The sequence below is a fragment of the Dendrobates tinctorius genome, unplaced genomic scaffold (assembly GCF_039654945.1).
Source record: "Dendrobates tinctorius isolate UK_male_01 unplaced genomic scaffold, ASM3965494v1 ptg000060l, whole genome shotgun sequence".
NCBI lineage: Eukaryota > Metazoa > Chordata > Amphibia > Anura > Dendrobatidae > Dendrobates > Dendrobates tinctorius.
Genome location: NW_027361728.1, coordinates 79,975,554 through 79,990,692, shown reverse-complemented (window position 1 = coordinate 79,990,692; position 15,139 = coordinate 79,975,554). Strand labels below are relative to the sequence as shown.

At 40.6% G+C, this 15,139-nt stretch overlaps 1 protein-coding gene across 4 annotated transcripts in view; it reads left to right on the top strand.

The window, feature by feature from the left end:
- Nucleotides 1-10,257, top strand: part of NYAP2 (neuronal tyrosine-phosphorylated phosphoinositide-3-kinase adaptor 2) — a 286,187-nt gene extending 275,930 nt beyond the window's left edge. For all 4 annotated transcript variants that reach the window (XM_073579086.1, XM_073579087.1, XM_073579085.1 and 1 more), the window contains one exon: nucleotides 9,719-10,257. In XM_073579086.1, the coding sequence (XP_073435187.1) occupies nucleotides 9,719-9,946 (228 nt within the window). In that variant the 3' untranslated portion in view covers nucleotides 9,947-10,257. The remainder of the gene's footprint in view (nucleotides 1-9,718) is intronic.
- The last annotated feature ends 4,882 nt before the right edge of the window (nucleotides 10,258-15,139 follow it).

Here is a 15,139-nt window from a genome sequence, read left to right as displayed (position 1 = left end):
ACGGATTGAATCAATCCAATGGTAGTCTCTCTATATAAGCTGATTACATCCTCTCCCAGGTTTAGTTCCACCATTCTCCTCCACATTTTTCCCACTGGGTTTCATTTCAAGCCCAGAAGACTCTTACAGTTAACTACACATTTTGATTATAGATCTAATCCTTCCTTGTTTCTAATACAGTAAATGGCAGCCCACATGGAACTCTTACAGGCCCACTGACTCCATCAGCTTCGGACCATTATTCACAATTGCTAGCTCACTGTTCACTTTGTTACTCCTTAGGATTCACCTGGTTAAACAGGCAACCTTACACTGTGAGCAGGGGAGTAGAAATCATGGGGCCCCATAGCAGAGTTCTAATTGGGCCCCTCAAAAAAAAACCCTTAATATTCAGTGAGGTCACAGAAGATCTCACAACTTTTCAACCCTTATAAAGTAATTTTTTATCTATTGAAGCCCCTAGATTGCCCTTCCATTGCCCCCTTAAAGTATGATGGCAACAATAGTGTCCGCCGAAACACAGTATAATACCTCCACAGTGAATTCTTCCACTGTACCATCCACATATATAGTGATGCCCCTACTCTACCCCCCTCAGCCTCAACCTCCCCCAACAAAGTATGGTCACCCCAAAACAGTATGATATCCCAACTGCGATCATCAAACAACTGTCCATTCAGTATAATGGCCCCCACACCCCTTCATTTAGTATGATGGCACCAACGCAACCATCCACACTGTATAATGTCCCCCACTAGCCATTCAAATAGTATAATGGCCCCCACCTAGTCCTCCAAACAGTATGCTGGCCCCTACAGAGCCTGCTACACAGTATGATGGACTCCAGAAAAACATTTACACTGTATAAATTCTTGCATACAGTATAATGACCCTCACATAACCCTTCAAACAGTATAATGGCCCCCATAGACCTTCAAGCAATATAAAACTCCTATATAGAACTGCAAACAGTATAAAGGCCAACTACATAGTCCTGCAAACAGTATAACAACCCCCACACATGGTCCTGTAAACAGTTTAATTGCTCCCACATAGCCCTCCATATAGTGTAATGTCCCCCCATAACCCTCCAATTACTATAATAGGCTCCCACATAGTTCTCCAAATAGAATAATGGTCATTACATAGCCCTCCAAATAGCATAATGGCCCCCACATAGTCCTACATATCGTATAATGGTCCACAGATAGTCCTCCAAATAGTATAATGACCCCACATAGCCCTCCAATTAGTATAATGGCCCCCACATAGCCCTCCAAACAGTATTATTGCCCCCACATTGCCCTCCATACACTACTATGGGACCCATATAGTCATCCATACAGTATTATGAGCCTTCTATAGTATGCCATACAGTATTATTGGCCCATATAGTCCTCCATACAGTGTAATGGGCCCCATATAGTCCTCCATATAGTATTAAGAAGCCCATATAGTCCTCAATACAGTATTATGGGCCCATATAGTCCTCTATACAGTATTATGGACCCCATATAGTAATCCATACAGTATTTTGGGCACCATATAGTCCTCTATACAGTATTATAGACCAGTTATTGTCCTCCATACAGTATTAGGGGCCCCCTATAGTCATCCATACAGCATTATGGGGCCCATATAGTATGTCATGCATTATTATTAAGCTCATAAAGTCCTACATTCAGTATAATGAACCCCATATAGTCCTCCATAGAGCATTATGGGGCCCATGTACTCCTCAATACAGTATTATGGACCCCATATAATCCTCCATACAGTATTATGGGCCTCATATAGTCCTCCATACAGTATTATGGCCCCCATGTATTCCTCCATACAACATTAAGAGCCCGAGATTAATAATTTGCTCATGACAAATTGTCATCATAAATAATGTGTAGCCTAATAGCTCAAAAGAGTATTTGAGACATATGGAAAAAAACATTAAGAGCCCATATAGTCCAAACTCCATACAGTAGTATAGGCCCAATATAGTTCTCCATACAGTATTATGCTCCCAATATAGTCCTCCAGACAGTATTATGGGCACCATAGAGTCTTTCTTACAGTTGTATGGACACGGTATAGTCCTCCATACAACATTATAGAACCCATACAGTCCTTCATACAGTATTATGGGCCCCATATAGGCCTCCACACAGTATTATGGGCCCCATACAGTCCTCCATAGAGTATAATGGGCCCCACATAGTCATATATATAGTATTTTGTGATCCACATAGTCCTCCATACGGTATTATGGGCCCTATGTAGTCATCTATACAGTATAATGGGCCCCATTTAGTTCTCCATACAGTACCATGGGCTCCATATAGACCTCCATACAGTATTACTGGCCTAGTATTGTCCTCCATACAACATTATGGGGTCCATATAATTCTCCATACAGTATCATAAGCATCATAGTATCATACAATATTAAAGTCTTCCATACAGTATTATGGCCCCATATAGTCCATCATACAGCATTATGGGGCCAGTATAGTCCTCCATACAGTATTATGTGCCCTATATAGTCCTCCATATAGTATTATGGGCCCAATATACTCCATCATACAGTATAATTGGCCCATATAGTCCTCAATACAGTATTATGGTCCCCATATAGTTCTCCATACAGTATCATAGGCCCCTTACAGTCCTTCATACAGTGTTATGGACCCCATATGGTCCTCCATACAGCATTATGAAGCCCATATAGTCCCCCATACAGTAAAATGGTCCTCATATAATCCCCAAACAGTATTATGGACCCCAAATAGTACTCCATATAGTGTTATGTGCCCAATATAGTCCTCCATTCAGTATTATGAGCCCCATGTAGTCCTTCATACAGTAAAATGGGCCTCATATTATCCTCCATACAGTGTTATGGGCCAGATATAATCCTTCATATAGTGTTATGGGCCCCATATAGTCTTCCATACAGCATTATGGGGCCTATATAGTTCTACATACAGAATCATAGACCCCATATAGTTCTCCATACAATAGTGTGGGGTCCATATAGTACACAATACATTATTAATGACCCCATATAATCCTCCATACAGTATAATGGGCCCCATATATTCCTCCATACAGCAATATGAAGCCCATATAGTCCTTAATACAGTATTATGGGCCCTTATAATGCTTCCTACAGTATTATGAGCCCCATATAATGCTCCATACCATATTATGGGCCCCATATTGTCCTCCATACAGCATTATGGCCCCCATGTAGTCCTCCATACAGTATTATGGGCTCCTTTCATACAGTATTATGGGCCCATATAGTCCTCAATACAGTATTATGGCCCCCATATAGTCCTCTATACAGCATTATGCTGCCCATATAGTCCTATAGACAGTATGATGTGCCCCATATAGTCCTCCATGCAGTAGTATGGGGCCCATATAGTATGCCACACAGTTATATTTGCCCCATGTAGCACTCCATACAGTAAAATGGGCCCATATAGTCCTCCTTACATCATTATAAAGCCCATATAGTCCTAAAAAAAGTATTATGGGTGCTGTATAGTCCTCCATACAGTATTATGGGCCCTATATAGTCCTCCATACAGTAATATGGGCCTCATATAAGCCTCCATACAGTAGTATGGGGCCCATATAGTCCTCAATACAGAATTATGAGGACCATATAGTCATCCGTACAGTATTATGAACACAATATAGTTCTCCATAGAGTTATTATGGGCCTCATATAGTCCTCCATACAATAGTATGGGCCTCATATAGTCCTCCATACAATATTATGCGTCCATATAGTCTTTGATACAGTATAATGGGCACCACATAGTGGGCTCCACTTAGTTCTCCATACAGTACCATGGGAGCCATACAGTCCTCCATACAGTATTATGGGCTCCATATAGCACACCATACAGTATTATTTGTACAATATAGTCCTCCATACAGTATTATCGCCCCCATATAGTCCTCCATACAGCATTATGGTGCCCATATAGTAATCCATACAGTATTATGTGCCCCATATAGTCCTCCATACAGTAAAATGGGTTCCATATAGTCCTCCATACAGAATTATGGGCTCCATATAGTTCTACATACAGTATAATGTGCCCAAAATAGTCCTCCATATAGTATTACGAGCCCTAGATGGTCCTCTATACAGTATTATGGGCCCCACATAGTCCTCCATACAGTAGTTTTGAACTTCATATAGTCCTCCATACAGCATTATGGCTTATATAGTTCTCCATACAGTATCATGGGCCCTTTATAGTCCTCCATATAGCATTATGGGGCCCAAATAGCCCTCCATACAGTATTATGTGCCCCATATAGTCCTCCATACAGTAGTATGGGGTCCATATAGTACTCTCTACAGTTATACTGACCTCATATAGTCCTCCTACAGTGTTATGGGCCCCATATAATTCTTCATACAGTATTATGGGCCCCATATAGTCCTCTGTATAGCATTATAGGCCCCATATAGTCCTCCATAGAGTATTATCGGCCCCATATAGTCTTCCATACAGTATTATGGACCTGTATAGTCCTCTATACAGTATAATGGGCCCCGCATAGTCATATATACAGTATAATGGGCCCCACTTAGTTATCCATACAGTATGATGGGCCTAATATATTACATCATACAGTATTATTGGTCCTATATAGTTCTCTATACAATATTATGGCCCCCATATAGTCCTCCATACAGCATTATGGGGCCCATATAGTTCTCCATAAAGTATGATGGGCTGCTTATAAGTCCTTCATACAGTATTATGGCCCACATACAGTCCTCCATACAGCATTATGGTGCCTGTATAGTTCTCCATATAGAATTATGTGCCCCATATTGTCCTCCATACAGCAAATGGGCACATATAGTCCTCCATACAGTATTATGGACTCCATATAGTTCTACATACATTAAAATGAGCCCCACATAGTCCTCTATACAGTTTTATAAGCCCTAGATAGTCCTCCATACACTATTATGGGCCCCACATAGTCCTCCATACAGTATTATGAGCCCCATATAGTACTCCATGCAGTATAATGACTCCATATAGTAATTTCCATATGTTATTGTGTCCCATGTAGTCCTCCATACAGTATAATGGGCACCACATTAAAAATAAATAATCAAATACTCACCTCTCACAATTTCTCCGCTGCTCTGGTCTCTTCAGTGTCCTCTAAATCTCTGCAGTGCTTAGCACAGAGGGTGTGCTGTAATAGCGTTATCATGCCCTCTGCGCTGAGACATCATAAAGCTCAAGCGCAGAGGGGGAATGATGAGAAAGTTGAAAGCATGATACCGGGCAGGGGCAGTTAGGTGTCTGCACTGGCACCAGGCCCCCCAACTCACATCCACGTGATCTGCCACCATTGGCATTACACCACTGATTAAGGCATCACTTTGTTCATTAGCTCCTCACAGGACTTCCCCAAACCTTGGTCCACTGCTCTTGTTCATTAACCTTCCAGTCACTTTTGGACTCACTATATGGACAAATCGCCACTCAATATGAATAAGGTCTCAGCCTATCTCTGTGCTCAGACCAACTTTATCCTAGTTTAGAATATCATGCCTTAAATCACAAAATCCCTGCATTAATCTATAGTCTCCCTCTTGCTCTTCTATTAGCCTCACTCTGGTCAAAATTTCCAGCTCTTCCTAGAACCAATTAGGACATCTTACCACTTTTGATATGTTCTCCTTTGTCACATTAAAATGTATTTATTATGTTTGCTTATATAGCACCAAAACATTCTCCAGCACTTTGCAGATTTTGTCATTATTGCCCCATTGGGGCTCACAGTGTAAATTCATCATCAAAATGTCTTTGGAGCACGGGAGGAAACTGGAGTATCTGGAGGTAACCTACACAAACACTGGGAAAGCTTCAGCACTGCCAAGTATTGAGCCACCGTGCTGGCCGATTTACACATATTTCTGCTGCAGAGCATCACTGTCACCCTTCTGTGATTCCTGCAAAACAAGAACGTAAGAACAGAACAACAAAACATTTATAACGGTGTAAAAAGTATAAATAGTTTAAATACAGTAGATATATATATATATATTTTTTTTTCTTAGCAGTTTATAATTACCAGTGTAGCATTACCTAACAATAAGGTCTGCTCTTTTTTTCAAATTATTGTACGGCCCCTAAGGGCATCTAGGCTTTTCCATTTTTTTACGCCTTAATCCCACTTAAAGGCTACTGCCACACTCTCAGTATTTGGTCAGTATTTCACATCAGTATTTGTTAGCCAAAACCCGGAGAGGGTCAAACACGCAGAATTGGTGCACTTGTTTCTATTATACCTTGTCCTGTGATTGTTCCTCACCTGGTTTTGGCTTAAGGCCCCGTCTCACATAGCGAGATCACTAGCGAGATCGCTAGCGAGATCGCTGATGAGTCACCAATTTTGTGACACAACAGTGATCTCGTCTGCGATCTCTCTACATGTGACACATAGTGGCGACCGGCCTCACCCGCTCCGCTGGATATCGCTGATCGTGCTCGAATGTCCTGGGCCATTTTCTCATCATCGGTGTCCCGCTGGCCAGCATGCATCTCTGTGTTTGACACCGACAAGTGACCTAGTTGGCGACGCAGAACTCAGGGACGCAGGCTGGAATCGTTCTGAATAGCTGATGTGTGACAACGCACCAGCGATCCTTACCAGGTTGCATCGTTGTCGGGATCGCTGGTGCGTCATTGAAGAGATCTGCCTGTTTGGCAGCTTACTTGCGACCATGTAGCGACGCACCAGCGATCCTTACCAGGTCATATCGTTGTTAGGATCGCTGGTGCGTTGCTATGTGAAACGGGACCCTTACAAATGCTGAGAAAAAATACTGAACAAATAGTGATAGTGTGAACGTGGCCAAACAATGTGACTCTTCAGATTTTTTCTCACATGACATTATCCAAAGTTGACTGCAATTTCCCCTCCAAGTTTACACATAAAGCGATACATATTGAGCCTAATCTGTTTTTTTTCTTAGCGGAGTACTGTCCACTTAATGCAGTTTTAGTTGTAAAAACTTAAAATGTATATGAAAGCACCACTGCATCATTTTTTTTCTTTATTCCAGCGCTGAAGTGGTGCAACTAATTACCTGAATTAAAAAACATAGTAAGGGTGGGAAGCTCACTAATGTTGCTAATTGGGATAGTCGCTTGAAATAATCCAACACGGCGGGTGCAGAATTCAGCTGCCAGTTTGCAGTGATAATAGGCAGTAGAAAAGGAAATTGTGCACATCCATTCATAGGTAATAAAAAAAGGTTATTTTATTGAAGAGCCATTAAAAAATGACAAAACACATAGAGGGGCATATAAAAAACTGATGCATTCCAAGCGGTACAGCGCTCTTAACCATAGCAGACTATGATTAACCTTTTAAATTACCTACGGTTGGATGTGGGGAATTTCCTTTTCTACTGCCTAATCCAAGTTCCCTGGCACTTGTATAATGCTGCAGTCACCATCTTCAGCCGTTTCTGACTCCGCTCTTGGCCTGCAGCGCCATCTTGTGACTGCAACAGTTACAAGCTCTCAATGCGAGTCTATGAGAGCCAGAAGGAGACTCCCGTAGACTTACAATGAGTTATAACTTTCTGATTGCACAGGAGTGATCCGGCAGGTCACAAACTGCAGCGTCCGGAGCGGGGCTGGTGGGTGAGAGTGTTAGTAAGGGAAGGAAACTTAGATTAGTAGCACTACTCCAGCTCTGCAATTAAAAACCCCTGGAGTGGTGCTATAAAATGTCTCTGGTGTCAAGCCCTATTTTTTTTTAATAAGACCAGACTGCCATCTAGTGTTGTTTTTGAAAAATAAATTGAACAATAAGCAAAGGCACTCTAATAGCTTGTCATTAGTTGATTTTTATTAAAGAAATTCTTTCATCAAAATATTTATGCTCTTAATATATTGCAATCATTTTATTATATTGCACTGTGTACTTACAATTGCTCATTTTTTCTTTCCACCCAGCTGATTCTTCTGTTTTCCATTAGGTCTATGACATCTCGTGTATAAAAACTGACTAGCTTAATCCTTCTATGTAGAAACAGGAGGTAAATTTTCCACGTATGAGTCATGAGTCATTGCAAAGTCCCTGGCAGGGAGGAGGGTCTGTTTCTCCATAGAGCAAAGAAAATAATTAACTGAGTAGAAAGGCAAAATGAGCAATTGTAAGTGCACAGTGCTATATAATATGATGACTGCCATATATTAAGCGCTCTGATGGGAGCACTTCGACATTTATCTCACTGATAGAACGCTATAAGACATTACATCAGTGCATTTTTCATTTTTGCCACTTGAGTAGTTTTCTGCACCATTCTATAACCATTCATTACCCAGTAAGTCTTCACAGGACATTGTCTCTGACCTGGTTTCTACGTTCATTACCATAAACAGCATCAAATATTCTCTGATTCCCTCTTTGAGATCAGACAGAGAAATTTATGAACACTCCGCCCTATCATATAATTATATCATTCACCTAGCTGGCGAATCATAGCAGCACAGTCCAGTCTTTCTCCTGACCTTTACTGATCATGCAGCGCAATATAAAGTGAAACCAGAAAACTGAACACAGCCACTGGTATTCAGCTGCTTATGGCAAGTAACAGGAATAACTTTTCAGCCTAAGACTAGAGTCACATGACAGGATAAAATATAGGTCAGATTTTCAGGCAGAAAAGTGGGACAATTTTTTTCTCACTTGTTGTTCGTGTACAATCTGTTTTTTTTTACCGTAACAGCTATTAATTATTTACAGGACCATTTACAGTTTCCTGTGTTATAGAAATGCAATGAATCCATAAAAATCAGATGCTTTACTGTGGCTCTGTAGGGCATCCAGTTTTTTCACCAATCCCATTTCAGAGTGAAATCTCAGCATCGTGCAATTTTTTTTCAGACCGATTCTGTCAATTGAAAAAAATTGGTCATCAGCACTGCCCCATTGAATAACATTGGTCCGAGTGCTGTCCTGTGAGATGCACCTGTATATATATATTCAGTGGGTACGTAAAGTATTCAGACCCCTTTAAATTTTTCACTCATTGCAGCCATTTGGTAAAAAAAAAGTTCTTTTTTTTCTCCTTAATGTACGCTCTGCACCCCATCTTGACTGAAAAAAAAACAGAAATGTAGAAATTTTTGCAAATTTATTAAAAAAGAAAAATTGAAAAAAATGAACTTTTTTGGAATTTACCAAATGGCTGCAATGAAACAAAGAGTGAAAAATGTAAAGGAGTCTGAATACTTTCCGTACCCACTGTATACGGTGGTGAGCGAGCCCTGAAGAGGAGACTAGTAACCCTAAACTACCAGGGTCATTACTGTAGACAAACTTTCACTACCTATTGTGAAAAAAACCCACAAAACAATCACCACTTATACTGCCTTTCCCACAGGCTCGTCTTATAAAGTGGAAAAGAAACCCCATGGCCTGCTCTGTATTATTTACAGAACACTGATTTGTGAATGCTGTATATATTATTATTCTGGATACTTTAAGACAAGCGAGGCTACATAGTCATATCCCATAATAAGTGCCAAGGCTTAAAGGGAACATTGTTTATGACTGCTAAGAAATGGGACAAATAGAGACAATGTAGAGTGACACAGTCTTTAAATTCAGATTGTCAGTATTAAACAATATTTCATGTGACTCTGTTTGGCAGATGACTCCTATGCAGTGGCTTTATGGTGACCACACAATGATGGAAATGATTGAGAAAAAACGTACTCTTTGCAGAGAGATTAAAGCAAGACAAAAATCGGAGAAGGGACTCTGTAAGCAAGAAAGTATGCCTATCCTGCCGAGCTGGAAGAAGAGCAATGGTTCGAAGAAGTACAGCCCTCCGCCCTATTCCAAACAGCAAACTGTCTTCTGGGACACCGCTATATGACACCGGCGTGATCAAAAGGTTTTTTTTCTCATGCTAATAAGGCTACAATTGCACAAGCAGCAATGTTCAAGTAGAAGAGCAGTTGCAATCCAAGTGTAGGGGTCATGGAAGGTCATGGGAGTACTTGATGCCAATGTTCATCTTTTGCAAATCAAAGATTGATCTACCTACTTCACGAAGCAGATGTTTATCAAGATTTTTTTTTTACAGGATGTATACCCTAATATTTAATGTAAATAACGAATCAGTTTATGATGAAAAGGCAAATACATTGTTAGAAAACAAATATTAAAATTTACAACTAATTTTGATATTTTGTGTAATGTATGGGCTGTACTGTTGGTTTATCATCTATTTTATGTCATATTTTCTTGTTGCTTTGGGATTTTTACTGAGGCATGCATTTTCTTTAAATAAGATGTTTATATTAGCTACTATAATTCTATTTATTTGTTTACAGAAAGAGAAACAAGAGGAGTAAAGGCTGAAATATCCATTAAAATGTACAGAAACTTCCCCATATTATATTTTCAAGGTCCTTGTTAGTGAGTGATAACCTTACGGGGCATTCTACCTATACTGTATTGCATCATTATATGTTTTCCTCATCCTATTACAGGACTTTTTTAGCTGCTGTGTGCTAACTTTTGATAACTTTGGCAGAATTTTAGTTTTGTGTATGTGTTCTCTCTGTCAGCGCCATTAGTCACAAGTAGACCCTAACCCCGCAGTGATTGGAATGATGGCCTCACCATAGCTCTAGGTTTTCTGAACACCTTTATACAATTTACATCTAAATATAATCTACACGAAAGCAGATACATTCTTTTATTTTGGGAACCGTGCTGATTCAGTGTCAGTACAGGACAGGCTTTGCCGGTTTGTGTTCTGTATTCTGACAGATGTAGTAACCCACATGTTTGCATTACCGAAACAACAAAGACATTCTTAGTTTCATGTCCCCAAATAATAAATGTAATAAGCAAAAATTGAAATGCAGTTCTGGCAGAAAATAAATTCTGTAACTCTTTGTAAGGATAAGATTAGAGAGGGGCAGACCCCTGGATGTTTGTGTTCGGCAAACAGTTAAAAAAGGTTCGGTTCAGCTATCAGAATAGTACTTGAGCCCGAAACTGGACCCCATTCACTTGAATGGAGGGCCAGAACACCCAATATTTGCCACGCTGTCATGTGCCTGAAAGCGCAGCAAACACTGCCTTTGATCGGTGGTAAAAGCATTACCAGCGGTCAGAGAGCCGCGTTTCCCATGCTATCAAATTTTTGAGTATCTGCGGGCTGCTATTTTTAGGCTGGGGGCCAGCATCCATGGCCTCTTACCATCCTGAGAATACCATCCCCTAGCTGTCAGCTTTAGCAGGGCTTGTTGTCAAAAAGGAGGGGGTCCCCATGCCTTTTTTTTTAAATTATTTATTTAAATAATTTTCAAAAAATGGCGTGGCGAGCCCTCTATTTTTGATAGCCAACCTTGCTAAAGCTGACAGCTGAGGGTTGCAGCCCCCAGCTGTCAACTTTGCATGGCTGGTAATCAAAAATACTGGGGAACGCACGCTGTTCATTTTTTAAATAATTTATTTAGAGGGCAGGCGCCGTCTTATGAAAACTCCCATCAGCCATCAGCGGCGCCTGCTTTAGCTATTATTAGCGGCATCAGGCTTCAGCTGATGGGAGTTACCTCTGATTACAGCTGAGAGCTCATGATGTCATTTGACAGCGTGGGAACCACGGCTTTCTGAAAGGTGGTAATGATTTTCAGTACCACCGGTCATAGTCACAGATGCGGAATCACACTGATGTCTGACAGCGTATCCCCACAGCACTCTGACCGACAATGACGATCTTACTACGATTAGAACCGCTGGTAAGATCACAAACTTAGTGGAAACTCGATCATTTACCGAATTCTGCAGAAAATGCTCGGGAATCCAAAGAGAAATCCGATAGTACAACGTTCGTGCCGACTTTGAGATTGGCAAACATTTTCCAAACGAGTTCGCATATCTCTAGTTAAGATAAGTATGGTTAGCAATGTATTTAAAAAATGATTCAATTTTTTTGTAGATTATATCTAGTTGCGAAGATAAATCAACTCTTTAAATGGGTTATCCTGGCATTTTATTTTTTTTCCAAGTGGCAAAGAAATTATTGGCGGGCAGTTGCTAACTACCTGTCTGTTCTGCCCTGCGATGATCTCTCCCGGTTCACGCACTGATTCTTCTGTCTCCTTTAACTTCATATCAACAAAGCAGCTCTTCCTCTTCTGGTCTGCTCTGTCAACCATACATCACTGTCAATGTCATGCTAATTGACAGCTCGACCTCTGCAGTTACACAGTGGAGAGTCAGCTGTTAATCAGCATTACATTATCAAGGACGCCCCGTAGACAGAGTAGAGTGGATGAGAAGGAGCTGCTCTGTCTGCGTGACATCACCAGAAGAAGGAGAATTGCCAGTGCCAGCACTAGTTGTCCCAATCTCTTTAGGCTGCAAGAGATCTTCACAAGGCAGACCAGATAGGTAGTTAGCAACTATATGCCGATAACTTCCTAGCCACATTGGCAATATAAAGTTTCCAAGTAACCCCTTACATGCACAATACTTATATGAAATGTTCAGTCTGATTAATTACAGTAGGAGACCCTTCACTGTGAATAAAATAAGCATTGCTTAATAAAAGGATGTGATGCACCTTAAAATGCAATGTCAACTATGGAGAAATGACAGAGTACCAGAGTGGGATCGTAAGCTTAGAGGCTATTATGCTCCTTGTTCTGGATTTCCCTATTGTATGTAATGATGTGTTTCATGGTGAGTGCTAGTGTCCTCATTAGCTTCATATGTAAACAGAAACTCTGTATGAATGTCAATTATTGATAAAAGTCGTAAAACTTTTAACTAACAGGTTACCAATTTCATTGATTTGTACTGATAATGATAATGGTGATAAACTATAGTAATCCATAAATGTTTACATGAGACATCATTCCTACCTGCGGTATATAATATTGCTAAGAGTTTGACATGTAAGCAGTTTGTAACAGAATCAGGGCTGGCAAATTTTCACAAATCCCTCTAACTACCGCCATAAGGTAGATCCATGGAAAGCCAATCAGTTGATGGTAAAACAATTCACAATTTGCTAAGGATCAGGCTATTTTGTCTTATGATGGTGCAATGGATAAAATAAATTCTACTTTGTCAAAGAACAGTATGTCATCTATCAGGGAGAGAAAAAGTGATTCAGCTTTATTATATCACTATACAAAAAACAGCTTGTTTACAAAGGTTTTATGGCAGGAACCAGTAAAGCTTGTTCATTATATGAAAAAGTTATCCAATATATTATCAAGAAATAACTATATATAATTTTAATCCTTAAAGGGAATCTGTCACCCTTTTTTGAGATATCATATAATGATATCATTCAATTGTGTGTCACATAAGGATACTCTTAGTACTTTTGCTTCCCCCTGACCCCGCACCTTTCATGCATAAATACCTTTTTAATATCGGTTCAGATGTATGTAAGCTGCCACTGTCCGGTCCACTGGGCGGGGCTTATTCAACTGCTCCTCCCCTCCCTGTCTTGCTCTACACAAGAAGAAATGCATAGAGCAAAACAGGAGGGGGGGAGCAGTTGAGTAAGCCTCGCCCAGCGGACCGGACCGTGGCAGTTTACATACATCTGAATCGATATTAAAAAGGTATTTATGCATGAAAGGTGCGGGGTCAGGGGGAAGCAAAAGTACTAAGAGAATCCTTATGTGACACACAATTGAATGATATCATTATGTGATATCTCAAAAAAGGGTGACAGATTCCCTTTAAGAACTAATAATAAGGGTCTCAATTTAAAGAGAACCTGTAAATCACAATTATGCAGGTTAAATTAAAGGCATGGCCATAATGGTACTGTCATACACATCGAACAGATACCTTCAGAGAAAAAATCCATATCCTGGTTGTTATTTAATCAGGATTTCAAGTTTGGGTTTCATAAGCTTTTGGGCATAGTAGTGAGACTGTGGATAGGGAATTCGGCTCCTGCCCCTTCCCCTTACTCTGCCTCTGCTGTCTGTATCTTCCTCCTCCTTTAAAGTTTGCGCCGGTGCTGCCCTTATTGCTGGCGGCACTTGCACATATTGATCTCCTGGTAGTCTTCAGTAATATGGCTCCGATTGAGATCTCGGCTCAGTGCCACCAGTGCTTGTTTATCGAAACCCGGCAGAAGATCGATACGTGGAAGCGACACCTCCAAAGATTTAAACAGTTTAAACAGGAGGAAAATACAGATACCAAAGGCAGGTGGAAGGTTTGGGGTAGAAGCTGGCATCTCTAACCACAGTCCTACTACTATGCCCAAAAGTTTGTGAAACCCAAACTTAAAATTCTGATTAAACAACAACCAGGACTTCTTCATTGAAGGCATCTATCTAATCAGTATAACAGCGCCATTATGGCCACGTCTTTAAAATGCATAATCGTGACGACAGGTCCTCAGGTTCTCTTTAATAGCAACAAGCAAAGAATATTGATAGCTGAAACCCTAGTCATTGTTTGCAGTTATGAAAGCCCTTTAGAAAGTGTTCAGAGAAGCACAAAGTTATGGATTGGATTCTTTAGTTTTCAAGGTTAAAAGTACAGATAATATTCTATCAAATCCAGTGTCAACATAATCAGGCTGTGAAAATGAGGATGAATGAACTCATGGAGATCAACATTCAACACTGCGGAGACACCATCACGTGTTTCTCAACGCAGTGATTCTAGAGCAGCCAGTGCTCCTACCAGCCAGTTTCCTACTCCACACTGATGAGGGGCAATACCCCGAAACAGCTGTCTGTGGATGGATACCATGTTTTGGCATAGGTGGTTTCCTTTATTGGAGACTGCCCTTCCCGTGGTTGTTCCTTCCCGGGGAAAGACCTGGCTGGTCATTGCTTGCGTTGAGAAACATGTGATGGTGTCTCCACGGCTTCTGTTTTGCATGTTTTGCATATTTCCCATAAGGGATGGGGGCAGAGCTCTAGAATCACTGCGTTGAGAAACACGTGATGGTGTCTCCGCAGTGTTGGATGTTGATCTCCATGAGTTCATTCATCCTCATTTTCACAGTCTTTTACTAGGCATTGCTCCTACTGGCCAGTTTCCTACTCCACACTGATGAGGGGCAATA